Source organism: Leucoraja erinacea, chromosome 27 (assembly GCF_028641065.1).
Source record: "Leucoraja erinacea ecotype New England chromosome 27, Leri_hhj_1, whole genome shotgun sequence".
In the NCBI taxonomy this organism is placed as follows: domain Eukaryota; kingdom Metazoa; phylum Chordata; class Chondrichthyes; order Rajiformes; family Rajidae; genus Leucoraja; species Leucoraja erinaceus.
In genome coordinates, this window is record NC_073403.1 from 3,015,261 (window position 1) to 3,039,592 (window position 24,332).

General features: G+C 46.8%; 1 protein-coding gene across 5 annotated transcripts in view; it reads left to right on the plus strand.

Annotated features, from left to right (window-relative positions):
* Positions 1 to 24,332, plus strand: part of LOC129710095 (phosphatidylinositol 5-phosphate 4-kinase type-2 beta-like) — a 104,485-nt gene that overhangs the window by 73,414 nt on the left and 6,739 nt on the right. For all 5 annotated transcript variants that reach the window (XM_055656809.1, XM_055656810.1, XM_055656811.1 and 2 more), the window contains 3 exons: positions 3,371 to 3,409; positions 18,220 to 18,333; positions 20,235 to 20,490. In XM_055656809.1, coding sequence (XP_055512784.1) covers positions 3,371 to 3,409; positions 18,220 to 18,333; positions 20,235 to 20,490 — 409 coding nt within the window. The remainder of the gene's footprint in view (positions 1 to 3,370; positions 3,410 to 18,219; positions 18,334 to 20,234; positions 20,491 to 24,332) is intronic.

Consider the following 24,332-nt stretch of genomic DNA (forward strand, 5'->3'; position numbering starts at 1 on the left):
ACACACACATGTATATTATATATATACACACACACATGTATATTATATACACACACACACACATATGTATATTATACACACACACACACACACATGTATATTATATACACACACACATATATATTATATACACACACATGTATATTATACACACACACACACACACACACATATGTATATTATATACACACACACACATATGTATATTATACACACACACACATATGTATATTATACACACACACACATATGTATATTATATATACACACACAGATATGTATATTATATATACACACACACATGCTTTATAAGCTTTCTCGGGCGAACAATGCAAGATTATTTCCACTGGTCATGGAGCCAGCAAACGGGTCATCGATTTAAAACTGAAGTGACAACAAGAGAATTTAGGAGCAATATCTTTAAATGGAAGATTGTTGGAACGTGGAACAGTTGTGGCAGAGGCAGTGAGCTCTTTATGGCGTTAATGGCCAGTCAATTTTGTAACATTATATGGTATCAAAAATGCTGGAGAAACTCAGCTGGTGAGGCAGCATCTATGGAGCGAAGGAATAAATAAATAACAGTCACAAATCCCAACAGATACGTTTTTTAAAGGTTGAGATTAGGGGACATGATTGGGTCTCAGAATAATGACCCATGTCAATGAGAGTAAAAATGATGGCATTTTATTATGATAAGTGGATTAGCTGGTCTACTAAATGGTCTGAGTATTTGGCAGAATATCCCAGAATATTATTAATGGCCACAGAGAATATGCTTGCTAATATTTGAATGCATTTAGCTCCTTAATAATAATATAATTACCAGACAATGGTTGAATTATAACCTGTTCAGCACCGAATATTTCAAGTCCAGCTCTTAAATTAATTAATTATTTGTAAGTCAACTAATTATGGAGTGGGCGAGTAGTTTAATTATTGACTCAAGTGAATAATTATGAGATGCAGAGTATAAGTTAACTTAATTTAGAAAAAGTCAAATGCATTGTATAGAAAGTGAATGGATCCATTGTATAAATAAAAATTTATTGGCTGCCCTCGGGTCTTTAGTACTGAACCCACAGCACAATATGGTACACAGACATGGGAATCAATTGGGCCAAAGTTGAATCCAAAACTGCTGAGCTGTACAATATAAAACTGTAGGAAATTCCAGGACAAGAGGCCGTTCATCGCGTTATGTTTACACCACTTCCACTTTCCAGAGCAATTCTGGGGGCAGCACGGTGGCGCAGCGGTAGAGTTGCCGCCTTACAGCGCCAGAGACCCAGGTTTGATCGGGTGCCGTCTGTATGGCGTTTGCACGTTCTCCCCGTGACCTGCGTGTGGGTTTTCACCAGCTGCTCTGGTTTCCTCCCACATTCCAAAGACGTGCATGTTTGTCGGTTAATTGGCTTCTGTAAATTGTACCTTGTCTGTAGGATAGAACTAGAGCACAGGTGATCTCTGGTCAGCATGGACACGGCGGGCCGAAGGGCCCGTTTCCACACTTTTCACACAGAGAGTGGTGAATCTCTGGAACTCTCTGCCACAGAGGGTAGTTGAGGCCAGTTCATTGGCTATATTTAAGAGGGAGTTAGATGTGGCCCTTGTGGCTAAAGGGATCAGGGGGTATGGAGAGAAGGCAGGTACAGGATACTGAGTTGGATGATCAGCCATGATCATATTGAATGGCGGTGCAGGCTCGAAGGGCCGAATGGCCTACTCCTGCACCTATGTTCTATGTTTCTATGCATCACTAAAGTCTAAAGAATATTTCTTGCTGCATTTTCCATTCATACTGTTGAACCTCACTGCTTTACAGACTAATAATATTAATTTAAGAACAGTATCAATGTAAAATATAGCAAAAATAAATCAATTTGCTGTACTTACCATCACATGAAGTACCAAGTCTTCAGAGAGGATATCACTGCTAATCAGTGCACAATGCACTGCGGTTATGTATAAAAATAAGTAAACTAAAAATCTCTTTCCACAGTTACTTTGCATAATACTTGAAATAAAATCCACTGGTTTGAGCTTATCGTCATGAAACCAAATTCATCAAGTATAGGCTCTGCTTAGACTTTCACCTAACCCGATCTAGTTGACCACTGTGTAGGGAAGGAACTGCAGATGCTGGTTTACACCGAAGATAGACACAAAACGCTGGAGTAACTCAACGGGCCGGGCAGCATCTCATGTCTGTCCAAGGGTAAGAGGGAAGCCTCTTAGGACCGAGATGAGAAAAACATTTTTTACACAGAGAGTGGTGAATCTGTGGAATTCTCTGCCACAGAAGGTAGTTGAGGCCAGTTCATTGGCTAGATTTAAGAGGGAGTTAGATGTGGCCCTTGTGGCTAAAGGGATCAGGAGGTATGGAGAGAAGGCAGGTGTGGGAAATTGATTTGGATGATCAGCCATGATCATATTGAATGGCGGTGCAGGCTCGAAGGGCCGAATGGCCTACTCCTGCACCTATTTTCTATGTTTCTAGGTGCCCACTTAACTGTGGGCTAATGGTTGATGGCTCATGAACAAAAGGGAGTCGGAGTGCCAAATTCAAGTTAATGGTGTTGAAAGTTCTGAAGTTGGTTCATATTTTTGCCAGTAGTTTGCGAATTCCGGATGCCTTAATACCGGGATCAACCAGAGTGTACTCTAATTGGTTTTATCTCCCTCCTGTATGGGAAGGAACTGCAGATGCTGGTTTACATCGAAGATAGACACAAAATGCTGGAGTAACTCAGCGGTTAGGCAACACCTCCAGAGGAAAGGAATAGGTGACGTTTCCGGTCGAGATCCTTGAAGAAAGGTCTTGACCCGAAATGTCACCTATTCCTTTTGTGATCTTATGGGTTTTCTCCGGGTGCTCTGGTTTCCCCCCACATTGCAGGTTTGTAGATTAACTGAATTCTGTAAATTGTCCCTCGTTTGTAAGACAGAACTAGTGTACGGGTGGGCGATCGGTGATAGGCTCGGACACCATCCCAAGGCCCTTGAAGAATGGTCTTGACCCAAAACGTCACCTGTTCCTTTTCTCCAGATATACTGCACGGCCTGCTGAGTGACTCCAGCATTTTGTGGCTATTTTCTTTATCTCCCGCCTTCTGGCTAAGGGGATCAGGGGGTATGGAGGTATCAGGGGGTATGGAGAGAAGGCAGGTACGGGATACTGAGTTGGATGATCAGCCATGATCATATTGAATGGTGGTGCTGGCTCGAAGGGCCGAATGGCCTACTCCTGCACCTAATTTCTATGTTTCTATGTTAGTGTGGTTATATTGCATGGAATCCAAGAACAGAATCATTTTAATTTCCTTTTAAAAAGACATTGGCAATAATTTCTTGTTATTTAACTCCGTAGGGTTCAACAGTCTCAAGGGAAGCCAGTGGAAAAGAAAAGGTACGGTGATCTGTATTTGCGAGTTGCATAATTGTCTTATGTTTATAGGTTCATATTGTTGGAGGAAAATTAGCCTGTTTGGCCAATCGCGTCTACTCCTCCATTCAATCATGGCTGATCTATCTTTCCCTCTCAACCCCATTCTCCTGCCTTCTCCCCATAACACCCGTACTAATCAAGAATCTATCAATCTCCACCTTAAAAATATCCATTGACTTGGCCTCCACAGCCGTCTGTGGCAATGAATTCCACAGATTCACCACCCTCTGATTAAAGACACAGCTCCTCATCTCCTTTCTAAGCGTACGTCCTTTTATTCTGAGGCTATGGCCACGGGTCCTAGACTCTCCGACTAATGTAAACATCCACTCCACATCCACTCTACCCAGTCTTCTCAGCTGCATTTGTGTAACACAACAACCCCCACGCCTTCTATGCTACCCCACTGCTCTGTTGCACTGTATGTCACCCTTGGCTCAGAAAGCAACTTTACAGCAATGCTTTTACCTCAGAAATACAACTGACGTTAAAACAATGTATTTATCATTAAAACTATAATGCACAATCAACTGCATCATTTTATTTCTGATACCCCCCCCCCCAAAAAAATCTTAAGTACAAGGGGATAAAAAGCTTTGGAAAATCTTGGATTGATGGAATTAACAGGAACATAAAGGATACAGAGGTTTAAGGATTCTTCTCCTATTGGCATGAGCCAGACAGCATGGAATTAGGCCCTTCGGCCCATCGGATTTGTGCCGACTAGCAAGCATCCATTTAGTTTAGAGATACAGTGCGGACACAGGCCCTTCGGCCCACCTAGTCCACACTGACCAGCGATCCCCGCACATTAACACTACCCTACACACACTGTGGAAAATTTACAAATTTGCCAAGCCAATTAGCCTATAAACCTTTACATCTTTGGGGTGTGGGAGGATCCCGGAGAAAACCCACGCAGGTCACGGGGAGAAGGTACAAACTCCGTACAGACAGCGCCCGAAGTCGGGATCGAACCCGGGTCTCAGGCGCTGTGAGGCAGCAACTCTACCGCCGCGCCACCGTGCCGCCCAAAACAAGTAAACTAATCCCATTTTATTCTCCCCATCCTCTCCTCCCAGTTTCTATCAATCACATGCACACGAGGGGTGATTTACAGGGTAGACGCAAAATGCTGGAGTAACTCAGCGGGTGAGGCAGCATCTATGGAGAGTCTCTCTCTCTCTCTCGAGAGAGAGAGAGACCCGAAACGTCACCCATTCCTTCTTTCCACAGATGCTGCCCCACCCGCTGAGTTACTCCAGCATTTTGTGTCTACCGTTGATTTTATCCAGCATCTGCAGTTCTTTCTCACACAGTGTTAAATTACAGTCACAAATTAACATTCCGCCCCACTCTTCTTTGGGTTAAGGGAAGCAACCAGCCCTCCCGGAGAGAACCAATGCAGATACAGTGAGAATGTGTCAGATCCACACAGCTAGCACCTGAAGTCAGGATTAAGAATAAGGAGGAAGCCATTTAGAACGGAGACGAGGAAACACTTCTTCTCACAGAGTTGTGCTGAGTCTGTGGAATTCTCTGCCTCAGAGGGCGGTGGAGGCCGGTTCTCTGGATGCTTTCAAGGGAGTGCTAGATAGGGCTCTTAAAAATAGCGGAGTCAGGGGATATGGGGAGAAGGCAGGAACGTGGTACTGATTGGGGATGATCAGCCATGATCACATTGAATGGCGGTGCTGGCTCGAAGGGCCAAATGGCCTAGTCCTGCACCTATTGTCTATTGTCTATTGAAACTCAGGGTGCCAGAGCTATGAGGCAGGGGCATCCACTGAGCAGCGCCACCCTTTAGTGAGACACACCCAGCGGTAGATGAGATCATGTGTAATAATTAGTTTCACAGCAGGAGGATAGCTCATAACAAAACATTGCAGCAACACTCCGATACCAAGTCCCAAGGGGCTTGCATTAGAGTGCGTTGGCTCTCCTGTTGTCTTGAGAAGGTGCCACCAGGGATGAACAAGGGTGGCACAGCTGGTAGAACTATTGCTTACAGGCAGGAACGGGGTACTGACAATAGACAATAGACAACAGGTGCAGGAGTAGGTCTTTCGGCACTTCGAGCCAGCACCGCCATTCAATGTGATCATGGCTGATCATCCCCAATCAGTACCCCGTTCCTGCCTTCTCCCCATATCCCCTGACTCTGCACGTGACAATAAACTATACTGAAATTGTCCCAAGTATGTAGGGTAAAACTATTCTTGAGTATAAGAGCAGAGAGGTTCTACTGCAGTTGTACAGGGTATTGGTGAGACCACACCCGGAGTATTGCGTACAGTTTTGGTCTCCTAATCTAGCTCTCTCTTGAAAGCATCCAGAGAACCTGCCTCCACCGCCCTCTGAGGCAGAGAATTCCACAGACTCGCCACTCTCTGTGAGAAAAAGTATTTCCTCGTCTCCGTTCTAAATGTCTTACTCCTTATTCTCAAACTGTGGCCCCTGGTTCTGGACTCTCCCAACATCGGGAACATGTTTCCTGCCTCTAGTGTGTCCAAGCCCTTAACAATCTTATATGTTTCAATGAGATCCCCTCTCTTCCTTCTAAACTCCAGAGTGTACAAGCCCAGCTGCTCCATTCTCTCAGCATATGACAGTCCCGCCATCCTGGGAATTAACCTTGTAAACCTACGCTGCACTCCCTCAATAGCAAGAATGTCCTTCCTCAAATTAGGGGACCAAAACTGCACACAATACTCCAGGTGTGGTCTCACTACTAGGGCTCTGTACAACTGCAGAAGGACCTCTTTGCTCCTATATTTGATTCCTCTTGTTATAAAGGCCAACATGCCATTCGCTTTCTTCACTACCTGCTGTACCTGCATGCTTACTTTCATAGACTGATGAACAAGAACCCCCAGACCCTGTTGTACTTCCCCTTTTCCCAACGACGCCATTTAGATAGTAATCTGCCTTCCTGTTTTTGCTACCAAAGTGGATAACCTCACATTTATCTGCATTAAACTTCATCTGCCATGCATTTGCCCACTTCCCCAACCTGTCCCAAATACCATGTGCCCTAATTTTCCCCACTAATCTCCTATGTGGGACCTTATCAAAGGCTTTCTGAAAGTCCAGATTGTGGATGTTCAGCCATGATCACATTGAATGGCGGTGTTGGCTCGAAGGGCTGAATGGCCTACTCCAGCACCTATTGTCTACTGTCTATTGTCTATTCACAGCGCCAGAGTCCCAGGTTCGATCCTTACCCGGTCTGTGTGGAATTTGCATGTTCTCCCTGTGACCGCATGGGTTTCCTTCAGGTCTCAAGGACGAGTCTCACTCCCTCATCTCCCCTCTCCCATCAGGCAACAGGTACCAAAGTGTGAAAACGCACACCTCCAGTTTCAGGGCCAGTTTCTCCCCAGCTGTTATTAGGCAACTGAAGCAGTCCTGACCCACTATCTCCTTCATTGGAAAGCCTTGGACTATTTTTAATCGGACTTTATCTTGCACTAAACGTTATTCCCTCTATCCTGTATCTGTACACTGTGGACAGCTTGATTGTAATCGTGTATTGTCTTTCCGCTGACTGGATAGCACGCGTCAAAAAAGATTCTCTCTGTGTCTCGGTACACGTGACAACAACAAATCTACAGGGTCCTCCCACATCACAACTGGCTCGTAGGTTGATCGGCCTCTGTAAATTGCCCCTATTGTGTAGGGAGTCGTTGAGGAAGTGAGATAACTTAGAACAAAAGTGTGATTGTGGTGCTCGATGGCTGGCATGGACCCGGAGGGCTGAATGGCCTGATCGCTTGCTGCATCTGTCGACGGTTCACATAACTAAGACTTTCACTGCTTCTGTGCATTTCCAAGACAATTAGACCGAGGCCCAGGGGGCCGTCTTTGGCGCCAGTAGTCTGAGACGGTGGTAGACCAGGGAGACAAAGCTTTGGGAAAAACAATGAAGACACAAGAGACTGCAGATGATGGAGCCTCGAGCAAAGATCAAGGTGTTGGAGGAACACTGTGGTTCAGGCAGCATCTGTGGAGGGAAATGGAGAGCACCGTTTTGGATCAGGTCCCTTCTTCAGACTGATGGGAGGGAGGAGAGGGGAGGTAATCGGCAGAAAGAGAAGAGCGGAAGGGGTGGAGGCAACAGCTGTGCGCTCTAGTCTGAAGAAGGCCCCTGACCTGAAACATCTTCTGACTCCTTCCCTCCACAGATGCTGCCTGACCTGCTGAGTTCCCCTGTATTTCGTGTTAGAGAAAAACGATGTTCCTCAGAATTAACAGTGGCAGTCGATGCAAAATAAGACTTCCCCAGATAATTCTTGCAAGAACAAGATTGAACGGGACATCATAATGGCAATGTTAAACCTACTCGAAATAACGCAACTTAATCCCTGTCCCTAGTGTAACTGACACAATTGATCCAGAGACATGTGCATGGGTTTTTGTGATGTTTAACCTCTGGTGAATTTCTCAGTTACCAATGTAATTTTGTAATGTGTTTGTGTTATTTCTGGAAGGGCATCATCCTATTGGGAGTACCTGTTCTTCTAAACTGAATCCCATTAAACGCAATGATTAAGAAACATCTGTTACAGAAACATGGATAGGAGTGGTTTATAGGGATATGGACCAAACGCAGGCAGATGGGACTAGTATGGATGGGAGATGTTGGTCAGTGTGGGCCGAACAGCCTGTTTCATTGCTGTATGACTCCATAATCGATAATGTACCAGAATATATATAAACGGTCTGTGCCAAATGATGCCAACTTAAACTAATCTTATCAGCCTGCTTGTGATCCACATCTCTCCATTCCCTGCATATCATGTGCCTATATAAAAGCCTCTTAAACGCCACTATGCCTCCACCACCACCACTGGCAGCACATACTACAGGTGCACAACCTTTTATCCGGAGTTCCGGAAACCGGCCATTTTTCCAGGATGTCGTCTGCACACCAAAGCTCGCGTTTGGCGCCAAACTTGACCCGAAACGACCCACGGTCTGTACTACTGTAGCGGCTGCCTCCTCCCCGGAGACCGGGGAGACACTTAAACATCTGTAAATCATTGCTTAAATGTTAGTCAGTTAGTTTGGAGGGCTTTTATGTGAAGGGGGGTGAAGGGGTAAACTTTAATTCTTAGTCCCCTACCTGGTCGGGGAGCGGTCAATGCCTTACCGGGTCGCCGTGCAGTAAGCTCCGCAGCGCTGTGGCCGCCAACTCCCAGCTGGGGCTGCGGGCGGCCGGCCGCGGGCGGCGCCGGTTGTAGCTCCGACCCCGGCAACTCTACCTCTGGCTGCGCGGCGCTCCAAATCCAGCGCGGCCCGCAGCCCCAGCTCCGCGAATGTGGGAGTCGGCGGGTCGCATCGCTGGGATACCAGCGGGGAGTAATGCCTTACCGGTTCGCCATTCGGTAAGCTCCGAAGCGCTGTTGCCGCCAACTCCCAGCATAAGCGGAGCTGGGGCTCTGCGGGCGTCCGGCCGCGGGCGGCGCTGGATTTGGAGCGCCTCGCAGCCAGGGGCAGAGTTGCCGGGGTCGTAGCTCCAACCGGCGCCGCCCGCGGCCGGATGGAGCCCCCAGCTCCGCGATGTTGGGAGTCGCCGACCAGGTAGGGGACTAAGAATTAAAGTTTCCCCCTTCACCCCCACCCCACCACCACCACATAAAATCCCTCCAAACTAACTGACTAACATTTATGCAATGATTTTCCATGATTCCCCGGTCTCCGGGGAGGAGGCAGCCGCTCCAGACTTTTCAAGCCTCCCGCGCTACCTACACTAAAAATCTTCCATTCGGAAATCCGATAATGTCCGAAATCCGACAAGTGTCTGGTCCCAAGGCTTTCAGATAAAAGGTTGTGCACCTGTAGTCACCCACCTCCCTTTATTTACAAAAAACTGCCCCGCACATCTCCTTTAAACTTTGGTCGACATAAAATGCTGGAGTAACTCAACGGGACAGGCAGCATCTCTGGAGAGAAGGAATGGGCGACGTTTTGGGTCGGGACCCTTGTTCAGATTGATGTCAGGGGAGTGGGAGGGACAAGGATAGAATGTAGTCGGAGACGGTCAGACGAGTGGGCGAACTGGGAAGGGGATGGAGAGAGAGAGAAAGCAAGGGCTAGCTGAAGTTAGAGAAGTCAATGTTCACACCACTGGGGTGTAAGCTGCCCAAGCAAAATATGAGGTGCTGTTCCTCCAATTTGCGCTGGGCCTCACTCTGACAGTGGAGGAGGCCCAGGACAGAAAGGTCAGTGTGGGAATGGGAGGGGGAGTTGACGTGCTGAGCCACCGGGATAGCAGGTAGGTTAAGACGGACTGAGCGAAGGTGCTCAGTGAAACAATTGGCGAGCCTGCGCTTGGTCTCGCCGGTGTGGAGCAACTGGGCTTGTACACTCTGGAGTTTAGAAGGATGAGTGGATATCTCATTGAAACATATAAGATTGTTAAGGGCTTGGACACATTAGAGGCAGGAAACATGTTCCCGATGTTGGGGGAGTCCAGAACCAGGGGCCACGGTGTAAGAATAAGGCAGTCTAAGCCATTTTGAACGGAGACGAGGAAACACTTTTTCTCACAGCGAGTGGTGAGTCTGTGGATTTCTCTGCCTCAGAGGGCGGTGGAGGCCGGTTCTCTGGATGCTTTCAAGAGAGAGCTAGATAGGGCTCTTAAAAATAGCGGAGTCAGGGGATATGTGGAGAAGGCAGGAACGGGGTACTGATTGGGTATGATCAGCCATGATCACATTGAATGGCGGTGCTGGTTCGAAGGGCCGAATGGCCTACTCCTGCACCTATTGTCTATTAAACTTTAAACTTTCCCACTCTTACCTCAAAGTTATGCCGTCTAGTCATTTCCATTTCCACCCTGGGACTGTCTCCCCTATCGATGTCTCATAATTCTATATCGGGCAACTGAACCATCCTATCAACAACTTGAGCGAGGTCCTGTGCCGTTAACTACCGCACTGGATACACTCGAAGTATCTTTAACTGGACGTTACTAGACTATCTTGCACTGAATGTTATTCCCTTTATCGTGCGTCTGCGCATTGTGGACGGATCGATTGTAATCATGTGCGGACTGGTCTGGTCAGCACACAACAAAAGCTTTTCACTGTACCTCGACACACGTGACAATAAACTAAACTACTACGACTTCTATCAGGTTTCTCCTCAACATCTCTCATACTGGAGAAAACCATCAACGCTGGCAGAGTGAGGCAGCAACTCTGCCGCAGTGCCATCGTGCCGGGTCAGACATAAAACAAAATGCACGAGCCTTTGATCATTGTGAAGGCCGTACCTCTTTGGTGGGAGATGCGGAGTAAATAGAAACGTAAGCACCCGGAGAAAACCCACGCGATCACAGTGCTCGTAGTCAGGATTGAACCCGGGTCTAAGGCAGCAACTCTGCCGCTGCGCCACCGTGCCGCCCAAGGGCTTTGAGGTGCTGGATCTGTGCCACACCTCCCGTCCCGATCATCAGGGGTCCACCATCGCCTGTGGGCAGTTTGATTATTTGTGCTGCCACTCACCCTCTCACTCACTCACCCTCACTCACTCACCCCCACTCACTCTCACCCACTCACTCACACCCACTCACTCACACCCACTCACCCACTCACTCTCACCCACTCACTAAATCACCCACACCCACTCACTCACTAACACACTCACACCCACTCACTCACACCCACTCACCCACTCACTCACCCACCCACTCACTCTCACCCACTCACTCTCACCCACTCACTCTCACCCACTCACTCTCACCCACTCACTCACTCCCACTCACCCACTCACTCTCACCCACTCTCTCCCTCACCCACTAACCCCCACTCACACACTCTCACTCACCCACCCTCTCTCCCTCCCACACCCACTCACCCACACTCTCACTCACCCACCCACCCACACACACCCACCCACTCACTCACTCCCACTCACCCACTCACTGACCCACCCACTCTCAGCCCACTCACTCACTCACATCTCACTCACTCACTCTACCCACTCACTCTCACCCACTCACTCTCACCCCCCTCACTCACTCCCACTCACCCACTCACTCACCCACTCACTCTCACACCACCCACTCACTCACTCTCACCCACTCACTCTCACCCACTCACTCTCACCCACCCACTCTCACCCACCCACTCACTCACTCACCCACTCACACTCACCACTCTCACACCCACTCACCACTCACTCTCACCCACCCACTCTGACCCACCCACTCCACTCTCATCCACCCACTCACTCTCACCCACTCACTCTCTCACTCTCCCTCTCACTCTCTCACTCTCTCACCTCACTCACTCACTCTCACCCACTCACTCACTCACCCACGCACTCACTCTCACCCACTCACCCACTCACTCACTCACTCACTCACCTCACCCACTCACTCACCACTCACCCACTCACTCTCACCCACTCACTCTCAGTCACTCACTCTCACTCACTCCCACTCACCCTCACTCACCCACTCACACCTCACCCACTCACTCACTCACCCACTCACCCACACACTCACTCTCACTCTCACCCACCCACTCACTCACTCTCACCCACTCCCACACTCACTCACTCACTCTCTCTCACCACCCACTCACTCTCACCCACTCACTCTCACCCACTCACTCTCACTCACTCTCACTCACTCACTCACCCACTCACCCACCTTGGTTCGAAGGTGCCTGTAGCCACAGTGCGAGCGGGCTCTGTCGCTGGCCTGCAGGTGGTACACCCTGTAGTGGGCTTTTTCTTTGCTCATTGTATCCCGACGATTTGTCACCTCTCCAATAATCCTTTACATCTGCACATCTCGCACAATGAATAGCTTTTTATTTGATGTGTGTCGCCCATTGTCGTGCAGCCATTCCGTCTCGCAAACAGGCAGGAGATGAATGGGCTGTCGGCCTGACTTCAGCTGGTATTGGGTGTATGCGCTTGGCACATCAATCATCTGCAGCACACTGCAAACTCACTGCATTAATTGTGCAGCTCCAGCACATAAATAAACACACTAACGGTGATTGAGTCACACACAGCATGCATTATGCATTTTTAATAGGCATTGGAGAAAAGGTCATAGAGTCTTACGGCATGGAAGCAGGCCATTCGGCCCAACTTGCCCATGCCGACAAAGATGCCCCATCTACACCAATCTTTTCCTCAGACCAGCACGGTGGGTTTGCTAATGGTTTTGATTTCTCTTAGCTTTCGAATGTTACTATGTGGCTGATGAATGTAACTCATCACTGCTTATCACTGTACCTCACTACACGTGACAATAAACTAAACTGAAACTAAAGTGGCCCGACGGGAAACCTGGTTGGAGATTTAAATTTCGCCTCACCCTAAAAATCAGTATTGTAGTAGCTTTGTGAATAGAAGGAGCAGCATTCTGAAGAAGGGTCCCGGGCACAAAACGTCACCTATGAACATTGTCCAGAGATGCTGCCTGACCCGCTGAATTACTCCAGCACTTTGTGTTTATATTTATAGCAGCTTTCCTGATCACCAACATTCACTGACAAGAAGCATCTTGGTCTCACAACAATTAGTCAACTGGCTAATGATCAAATGCTACCGGTTATATTCCTGGTTAGTAAATGATGACTGAAATACAGCCATTGACCATAGAAACATAGAAACATAGAAATTAGGTGCAGGAGTAGGCCATTCGGCCCTTCGAGCCTGCACCGCCATTCAATATGATCATGGCTGATCATCCAACTCAGTATCCCGTACCTGCCTTCTCTCCATACCCCCTGATCCCCTTAGCCACAAGGGCCACATCCAACTCCCTCTTAAATATAGCCAATGAACTGTGGCCTGAACTACCCTCTGTAGCAGAGAGTTCCAGAGATTCACCACTCTCTGTGTGAAAAAAGTTCTTCTCATCTCGGTTTTAAAGGATTTCCCCCTTATCCTTAAGCTGTGACCCCTTGTTCTGGATTTCCCCAACATCGGGAGCAATCTTCCTGCATCTAGCCCGTCCAACCCCTTAAGAATTTTGTAAGTTTCTATAAGATCCCCTCTCAATCTCCTAAATTCTAGCGAGTACAAGCCGAGTCTTTCTTCATAAGACAGTCCTGACATCCCAGGAATCAGTCTGGTGAACCTTCTCTGTACTCCCTCTATGGCAATAATGTCCTTCCTCAGATTTGGAGACCAAAACTGTACGCAATACTCCAGGTGTGGTCTCACCAAGACCCTGTACAACTGCAGTAGAACCTCCCTGCTCCTATACTCAAATCCATGTCTGCTGATCTCCGTAATCTCAATCCTGAAGGATATGCTTGTGAAGTTTAATATTTCTGTGCATTGGTCATTAAAGCAGCAAAATTTAGTTTAGTTTAGAGATCCAGCGTGGAAACAGGCCCTCCGCCCCAACGATTCTACGCCGACCAGCGATCGCTCTTGCACTAGTTCTATCCTACAAACGTCTTTGGGATGTGGGAGGAAACCGGAGCATCCGGAGAAAACCCAAGCGATCACAGGGAGAAGGTTATAACTCCGTACAGACAGCACCCGTAGTCAGGATCGACCCGAGGTCTCAGGCTTTGTAAGGCAGCAACTCTACCGCTGCGCCACCGTGCTGCAGTAGCGACAAAGCAAAATGTATGAGTCTTCGGTCATCGTGAATGCTGCACCTCTTTGTTGAGAGATGTTGAGTAAAAATAAATGCTATTTTGAACCATAATTATTCGTGCTCCTAAAATGGCGTAACACCACTCATACTGGCTTACCATTGGAGAGGCACTGTTTAGTGAACATAGAAACATAGAAAATAGGTGCAGGAGTTGGCTATTCGGCCCTTCGAGCCTGCACCGCCATTCAATATGATCATGGCTGATCATCCAACTCAGTATCCTGTACCTGTCTTCTCTCCATACCCCCTGATCCCTTTAGCCACAAGGGCCACATCTAACTCCCTCTTAAATATAGCCAATGAACTGTGGTTTCAACTACCTTCTGTGGCAGAGAGTTCCAGAGATTCACCACTCTCTGTGTAAAAAATGTTTTTCTCATCTCAGTCCTAAAAGATTTCCCCTTTATCCCTAAACTGTGACCCCTTGTCCTGGACTTCCCCAACATCGGGAACAATCTTCCTGCATCTAGCCTGTCCAACCCCTGAAGAATTTTGTAAGTTTCTAGAAGATCCCCCGTCAATCTTCTAAATTCTAGCGAGTACAAGCCGAGTCTATCCAGTCTTTCTTCATATGAAAGTCCTGCCATCCCAGGAATCAGTCTGGTGAACCTTCTCTGTACTCCCTCTATGGCAAGAATGTCTTTCCTCGCAACCCTAATGGATGCACGTCCTACTGACACCTTACGGTAAAGGCTTACGGATGAAAGGCCATCGCTTACACACGCTAATACAGGGCCGTCGGTTCCCGTGATACATTAAGTCAGCAACTTTGAGGAAAGAACGTGTAAGGACACAAGGGGATAGTCAATGAAACATTGTTCCCTCTGCTGCGTTGCTTGCAGACAATATCTCAGTTGTCAATGGATGAATAAGCTGCCTGTTGGAAAAATAAAAGAATTATGATGCGGTGTAGAGCTTTTGTGTCGAGACTTAAAGTAAAAAAAGAAAAATGCCAGGGATCATAGCGCAGTGATGTTTCCTTTGAAATAGAGCTTACACCGCCTAAAAATTATTATACATCTCGAGTTTTGATTCTCATTTATGGAAAGGCAGGGTGGGTATAATTTGAGAGGGGAACATAATTTAAAAAAAACTCAATGTCAGAACAACTCTTAAAAGTATGTGCCTAGCAATCTGTGGTGTGAATTTGTGGAATGGTCTGGAACAGGAGATAAAACTTAGCACAAGCATCATTCAGTTGAAAAAGATGTACAAAAACACTTGTTTAAAAGGATATTGGGATGAGGATAGGTGAGTGGGATATTTGTTATACTGGTTGTATTGGGAAGGGTGATTATAGAGTGATGGGTTGTATATATGACTAAGATACTGTATAGCATATGCGGGATTTTTTCATTTTATTTTTCTTTTTTTCTTTTTTGTATGGCTTTGTAAATATTTAATTAGTGTTCAAATGTAAATAATTTGGTGTACATATAGCGGCTGGTGTACATATGGTGTACATATAGCTGCTAAATTTGTATAAGATAATTACAAGCAGTTGAATAAGGGGTGGGAAATAATAAGTTTGACTTTCGGACACATACGATTTCATTTATTTATAGATACTGTTTATGAATATTTTTGTTTTGTTTTTTGTATGCTGTTTCACACTTGCTTTTTATTCTTTTATTCCGTCCGAAATAATTAATTAATTACATATATAGACAAATAGATACAGTTAGATCTGTGAAAGGGAGGACTAAGTGTATGTAATTTAACTTTCCATTTGCAAATACCTTACTCAAATGCTTTCCTCAAATATTTGTACGCCATCTTTACACCCTACTTGTGCAACATAGTTAAGAACTTTCCCCACAAAAATAACCCCGCTAGATGTCTGTTTTCTGTGTCCTCGTGGTTTTCCGTGATTTTTCTTGTCAATTGCCATTTGTGCACAGTTCAGTTCATGTAACGGGTATAGCTTGGACCCAATAGCAGCACAGAGTAGTAACACAGGAATGGGTACACCGTACTCACACAGAGGCTCAGGATTGAGCGAGGGTTCCGAAGAGGGGCAGGCAGGAGACGTAGTCGGGGTAGCGGAAGGTCCAGTAACCAGGAGATCCAACACACGATGCAAACAAACCAGCGAGGGACAGATGAAAGGAGAGTCGAAGCCAGGCAGGAAGTCGAGGAGCCGTTGCAGGGATTCACCAAACAGCCCAGGAGAGAGGCAGACAGAAACCAGGAGGTACGGGACGAAGGCCGTGGTCGGGACAGAAGGCTGAGGTGATATCCGGGAAGACGACAGGACGGAATGGTCAGGGGCAGGCAGGTTCGAATCCGAGTAGGCAGTCGGGAAATCGCTGGAGAGTCTTGTATGAATGCTGAGAACAATATGGCACTGTGTGAACGGTGAGGAGAGTCTATATACCGGGTTAATAGGTGATCAGAGGCAACTGAGTGCAACAGGTGAGGAGAGTTGGGCTGATGAGAGGGGAGTGGCAGGTGAGGAGAAGGAGGGACTGGTGGAAAAGTACCGGGAGGTGAAGTGGATGAGAATGAGGAGAGGGCAGACTGTGACAGTTTTTTGTCACGTGTACCGAGGTACGGTGAAAAGCATTTTGTTGCGTGCGAACCGGACGGGCCAAAGTTAGGCACAAAATGCTGGAGTAACTCAGCGGGACAGGCAGCGTCACTGGAAAGAAGGAATGGGTGGCGTTTTGGGGTCGAGACCCTTCTTCAGGCAGGGCAAAGAGTATGTTCAAGAAGGAACTGCAGATGCTGGAAAATCGAAGGTAGACAAAATTGCTGGAGAAACTCAGCGGGTGCGGCAGCATCTATGGAGCAAAGGAAATAGGCAACGTTGCCTATTTTCTCCGCTCCATGCAAAGAGTTGAACAATCTCCACTATAGGAAATAGGTAACGTTTCGGGCCGAAACCCTTCCGGGTTTCGTCCCGAAACGTTGCCAATTTCCTTCGCTCCATAGATGCTGCTGCACCCGCTGAGTTTCTCCAGCAATTTTGTCTACCTAGTGCAAAGATTACACTCGATTACCATCGAGCCATCCGCAGCATACAGGTGCAGGATAAAGGGAATAACGTTTAGTGCAAATTAAGTCCAGTAAAGTCTGATTAAAGATAGTCCAAGGGTCTCCAATGAGGTCGATAGTACTTCGGGAGCTTTCTCTAGTTGTTGGTAGGTTGGTTCAGTAGCCGATAACAGCTAGGAAGAAACTGTCCCTAATTCTGAAGGTGTGCGTTTTCATGCTTTTATACCTCTTGCTTGATGGGAGAGGGGAGAAGAGGATGTGTTACAGAATTATACTTGACATAGCAGTAATTATAATAATAATAATAATAACTTTATTTATAAAGCACTTTAAACAACTGCAGTTGCGACAAAGTGCTGTACATGAGAACTCATGGACAAGAAGTTATTACAAACCATTAAAAACCGTAAAACACAGGACTATAAAACAGTAAAAATTAAAAGACATTAAAAGCACTAAAAACAGGAGCAATGTCTCAGCCAGTGTCGAAAGCCAGAGAATAAAAATGAGTTTTTAGGGTGGATTTGAAGATGGACAGTGAGGGGGCCTGTCTGATGTGCAACGGCAGGGTGTTCCAGAGTGCCGGAGCAGCAACAGAAAAGGCTCTATCCCCTCTGAGCTTCCGCTTAGACCTTGGTACCTCAAGGAGCAGCTGATCAGATGGGTGGAATAATATACATATGGGTGGAATAATAGACTCATTAGATTCTGCTGAAGAGTCACATGCAGGCAGAGGTGACTAACTTGGCATCATGTACAACACTGACCTTGTGGACCATAAATTGACAGTTCCTGGGCTGCACTGCTCTATCCAAAAGATAGATACAAAATGCTGGAGGAACTCGGTGGGTCAGGTTGCATCTGTGGAGGGAAATGTCCAGGTGACGTTTCAAATCTGGACCCTTCTTGAATTTTCACGTCTGAAGAAGGCTCCCGACCTGAAACGTCACCCCATCCTTTTTCTCCAGAGATGCTGCCCGACCCAGCCGAGTTACTCCACCATTTTGTGTCTTATCTTTGGTGTCACCCAATATCTGCAGTCCCTTTTTATTACTGTGACGGCCATTCTCTGTACGTTGGGATCAATGGGTTGTGCAACTTGCATTATATGGAGGTGCGGTCTGTTTTGTTTCAGGCCAAGGAGCTGCCAACGCTGAAGGACAACGACTTTCTCAATGAAGGGCAGAGAATTCAAATAGGAGATGAAAATAAAAAGATGTTTCTGGACAAACTCAAGCGTGATGTTGAGGTCAGTAATTGTCGGTAAAGTATGCTTCATCTAAACAGAAGCAGCTGCAACACACGGAATAAGCACAGCGTTGAATAGAAACATAGAAACATAGAAATTAGGTGCAGGAGTAGAGGCCATTCGGCCCTTCGAGCCTGCACCGCCATTCAATATGATCATGGCTGATCATCCAACTCAGTATCCCGTACCTGCCTTCTCTCCATACCCTCTGATCCCCTTGGCCACAAGGGCCACATCTAACTCCCTCTTAAATATAGCCAATGAACTGGCCTCAACTACCCTCTGTGGCAGAGAGTTCCAGAGATTCACCACTCTCTGTGTGAAAAAAGTTCTCCTCATCTCGGTTCTAAAGGATTTCCCCCTTATCCTTAAGCTGTGACCCCTTGTCCTGGACTTCCCCAACATCGGGAACAATCTTCCTGCATCTAGCCTGTCCAACCCCTTAAGAATTTTGTAAGTTTCTATAAGATCCCCTCTCAATCTCCTAAATTCTAGAGAGTATAAACCAAGTCTATCCAGTCTTTCTTCATAAGACAGTCCTGACATCCCAGGAATCAGTCTGGTGAACCTTCTCTGCACTCCCTCTATGGCAATAATGTCCTTCCTCAGATTAGGAGACCAAAACTGCACGCAATACTCCAGGTGTGGTCTCACCAAGACCCTGTACAACTGCAGTAGAACCTCCCTGCTCCTATACTCAAATCCTCTTGCTATGAAAGCCAACATACCATTTGCTTTCTTTACTGCCTGCTGCACCTGCATGCCTACCTTCAATGACTGGTGTACCATGACACCCAGGTCTCGCTGTATCTCTCCCTTTCCCAATCGGCCACCATTTAGATAATAATCTGCTTTCCCGTTTTTGCCACCAAAATGGATAACCTCACATTTATCCACATTATACTGCAATATAGGAAGCAAGCTTGGTCAGACGGTAGACAAAAGTGCTGGAGAAACTCAGCGGGTGCGGCAGCATCTATGGAGCAAAGGTCAGACGGTGACCTGACACTGGACGACATCAGTTTTTTTTTGTCACAGATCTGTGCTGAGGACTTGATTCTTGCTTGATGCCTTTTGTATTCGAATATGAAGAATTTGGGTGCCTGTCTGTACGGAGTTTGTACGTTCTCCCCGTGATCTGTTGCCATAGAGGGATTACAGAGAATGTTCACCAGACTGATTCCTGGGATGTCAGGACTTTCATACGAAGAAAGACTGGATAGACTCGGCTTGTACACGCTAGAATTTAGAAGATTGAGGGGTGATCTTATAGAAACTTACAAAATTCCTAAGGTGTTGGACAGGCTAGATGCAGGAAGATTATTCCCGATGTTGGGAAAGTCCAGAACAAGAGGTCACAGTTTAAGGATAAGAGGGAAGTCTTTTAGGACCGAGATGAGAAAATCATTTTTTACACAGAGAGTGGTGAATCTGTGCCATTCTCTGCCACAGAAGGTAGTTGAGGCCAGTTCATTGGCTATATTTAAGAGGGAGTTAGATGTGGCCCTTGTGGCTAAAGGGATCAGGGGGTATGGAGAGAAGGCAGGTACAGGATACTGAGTTGGATGATCAGCCATGATCATATTGACTTTCCCAACATCGGGAACAATCTTCCTGCATCTAGCCTGTCCAACCCCTTAAGAATTTTGTAAGTTTAGGGTCAAGAGGGGTCTCGACCCGAAACGTCACCTATTCCTTCCCCCCCGTAGATGCTGCCACACCCGCTGAGCTTCTCCAGCATTTTTGTCTACCTTCGGTTTTTCCAGCATCTGCAGTTATATTATTAGGCAAACTCCCAGAGATGAGAGAAATACACCACCTGGGGCAGTTTGATGGTCCTGATGATGGGTTCATTGGTTCAACATCCTCACTTGCCCATAATTTGTCTTTGATTTGAACAGTTTTTAGCGCAGCTGAAGATCATGGACTACAGTCTGTTGGTTGGCATCCACGACGTTGACCGAGCCGAACAGGAAGAGGTGGAGGTGGAGGAGAAAGGTGAAGAGGAGGACTGTGAAAACGACGGAATGAGCCATCCTGTTGGTTCGTACGGAACTCCACCAGACAGTCCCGGAAACATGTTGAACTTCCCGCGAATCTTTGGCCTGGGGGAGTTTGACCCGACAGTGGACGTGTACGCTATAAAGAGCCAGGACAGTAAGTGGAGTTACCTTTTTGTAACATTGTAACCATTGTCAACTGTCGTAGTGCCGAAAATTTGACAAACATATATATATTTTGGGTGGCACAGCGGTAGAGTTGCTGCCTTACAGCACCAGAGAGCCAGGTTCGATCCTGACTACGGGTGCTGTATGTGCGGAGTTTGTATGTTCTCCCTGTGACCTACATAGAAACATAGAAATTAGGTGCAGGAGTAGGCCATTCGGCCCTTCGAGCCTGCACCGCCATTCAATATAATCATGGCTGATCATCCAACTCAGTATCCCGTACCTGCCTTCTCTCCATACCCTCTGATCCCCTTGGCCACAAGGGCCACATCTAACTCCCTCTTAAATATAGCCAATGAACTGTGGCCTCAACTACCCTCTGTGGCAGAGAGTTCCAGAGATTCACCACTCTCTGTGTGAAAAAAGTTCTCCTCATCTCGGTTTTAAAGGATTTCCCCCTTATCCTTAAGCCGTGACCCCTTGTCCTGGACTTCCTCAACATCGGGAATAATCTTCCTGCATCTAGCCTGTCCAACCCCTTAAGAATTTTGTAAGTTTCTATAAGAATTTATTTAAAAACCTACATGAGTTTCCCCCAGGATCTCCCACACTCCAAAGATTTACAGCTTTGATGATTCATTGGCTTGGTATAATTGGAAATTTTCCCAGGATAGCGTTAGTGTGCAGGGATCTAGGTCGGCACGGACTGAGTTGGCCAAAGGCCCTGTTTCTGCGCTGTGACTAAAACTAAAATAAACATTTTGTTGTCAGGCATTTCTAACTATTCCAATGCAGCACTATTGTTGGGGGCACCATCATCATAGGGAAGCAATGGTTCATAAAGGCCAAGTCAGGCAACTGTGGATTGTCCAGGAAGGAACTGCAGATGCTAGTGTACACCGAAGATAGACACAAAATGCTGGAGTAACTCAGCGGGACAGGCAGCATCTCTGGAGAGAAGGAATGGGTGACATTGTGGGTTGAGATCCTTCATATGACGATAAAACACTCTTAATTCTTTAGAAACATCGAAACATAGAAAATAGGTGCAGGAGTAGAGGCCATTGGGCCTTTCGAGCCTGCACCGCCATTCGATACGATCATGGCTGATCATCCAACTCAGTATCCTGTACCTGCCTTCTCTCCATACCCCCTGATCCCTTTAGCCACAAGGGCCACATCTAACTCACTCTTAAATATAGCCAATGAACTGTGTGGCCTCAACTACCTTCTTTAGATTGTTGAGACGGGGAGCGTGGAAGGAACAAAGAGAATGGTGTTTGGAGATTTAGGGGACTTCTTCTTCTTACGCCCAAATTTATAGGTCAACTTGTTCTATTTGATCTTGTTTGTGGACGTCGGGTTGATTGCAGTAGTCGAAACAGGGTGGACCACGTGAAGGTTGCAATCTCACACCTCATTTAGGGACCTGCAGATGCTGGAATGCTGAAAAACACACTTAGACACCTCTCCCACAGCCATCTGTGGCAATGAATTCCACAGATTCACTACCCTCTGACTAAAGACATTCCACCTCATCTCCGTTCTAAAGCTACATTCTTATATTCTGAACTTATGGTCTTCGGTTCTAGACTCTCCCATTAATGGAAACATCCTCATCCACTATCTCAGCGGGTGAGGCAGCATCTATGGAGCGAAGGAATAGGTGACGTTTCGGGTCGAGGCCCTTCTTCAGAAGAAACATAGAAACAGAGAAAATAGGTGCAGGAATAGGCCATTCGGCCCTTCGAGCCTGCACCGCCATTCAATATGATCATGGCTGATCATCCAACTCAGCATCCTGTACCTGCCTTCTCCCAATACCCCCTGGTCCCTTTAGCCACAAGGGCCACATCTAACTCCCTCTTAAATATAGCCAATGAACTGTGTGGCCTCAACTACCTTCTGTGGCAGAGAATTCCACAGTTTCACCACTCTCTGTGTGAAAAATGTTTTTCTCATCTCAGTCCTAAACGATTTCCCCCTTATCCTTAAACTGTGACCCCTTGTTCTGGACTTCCCCAACATGAGGCAGCATCTATGGAGCGAAGGAAATAGGCAACGTTTCGGGCCGAAACCCGGAAGGGTTTCGGCCCGAAACGTTGCCTATTTCCTATAGTGGAGATTGTTCAACTCTGCATGGAGCGGAGGAAATAGGAAACGTTGCCTATTTCCTTCGCTCCATAGATGCTGCCTCACCCGCTGAGTTTCTCCAGCACTTTTGTCTACCTTCGATTTTCCAGCACCTGCAGCTCCTTCTTAAACACTCATCCACTATCCAGGCCTTTCACTATTCAGTGGGTTTCACCTGAGACCCCCCGCCACTCATCCTTCTGAATTACAGAACTTTTTTCACACAGAGAGTGGTGAATCTCTGGAACTCTCTGCCAGAGAGGGTAGTTGAGGCCACAGTTCATTGGCTATATTTAAGAGGGAGTTAGATGTGGCCCTTGTGGCTAAGGGGATCAGAGGGTATGGAGAGAAGGCAGGTGCGGGATACTGAATTGGATGATCAGCCATGATCATATTGAATGGCGGTGCAGGCTCGAAGGGCCGAATGGCCTACTCCTGCACCTAATTTCTATGTTTCTATGTACGTACAGTCCCAAAGCCCACAATGGCTCCTCATACTCTAACCCAGTCATTCCCGGGATCATTCTCGTACACGGAATGTAAAATTCCCTGCACGGTTGTGATTGAGAGTAGGGGGCCTGTGTGATCCTAGTTCTGATCATTCAACATTTTGCACATTTGTGCAGTTGGATCAGTAGGTGTTAAAAAAGTGCTAATTAAAGATTATCGCTTCCAGCTGTACATAGTTTTTATTGAATTTCACATCAGTGTTGTATTTGGCAAGCGGAGTGAGGGGGCATGGTCAGATCCAACTGTAAACTGTGTTTGTCTTGGTCTTTTTCCCCCGTAACATCAGGAGTCACTGTGGGGAGTCAAGTCAGAGGTACAGGCAATGAAAACCTGTTTGATCTTCAGTCTTGGAGTCTCTTGAGCTGCTGGTAAAATGGCTCTTAGTTGTAGTTTATATAATAATAATATCTTTATTTTTATTTTATTTTTTTAAATTGTCATTGCACATAGGTGCAACGAGATTTGGGGTATTAGGGATACAGCGCGGAAACAGGCCCTTCAGCCCATCGTGTCCGCGCCAACCTGCGATCCCCGTACACTAGCACCACACTACATGCTGGGGACATAGAAACATAGACAATAGGTGCAGTAGTAGGCCATTCGGCCCTTCGAGCCTGCACCGCCATTCAATATGATCATGGCTGATCATCCAACTCAGTATCCCGTACCTGCCTTCTCTCCATACCCTCTGATCCCTTTAGCCACAAGGGCCACATCTAACTCTCTCTTAAATATAGCCAATGAACTGTGGCCTCAACTACCTTCTGTGGCAGAGAATTCCAGAGATTCAACACTCTGTGTGAAAAATGTTTTCCTCATCTCGGTCCTAAAGAATTTCCCCCTTATCCTTAAACTGTGACCCCTTGTTCTGGGACAATTTATAATTTTACCGAAGCCAATTTTGGTCGCAACATTACAGGAAAGACGTGGCTGCTTTGGAAAGGGAGCAGAGATTTACCTAAACTATGCAAGAAAGAGCTGCAGATGCTAGTTAAAATCGAAGGTAGTCTGAAGAAGGGTCTCGACCCGAAACGTCACCCATTCCTTCTCTCCATAGATGCTGCCTCACCCGCTGACTTACTCCAGCATTTTGTGTTTACCTAAATGATGCGTGGATTAGTGTGTATTAGCTACAGGGAGAGGTTGGACAAACTTGGATGGTTCTCCCAGTAACGCAGAAGGTTGCGG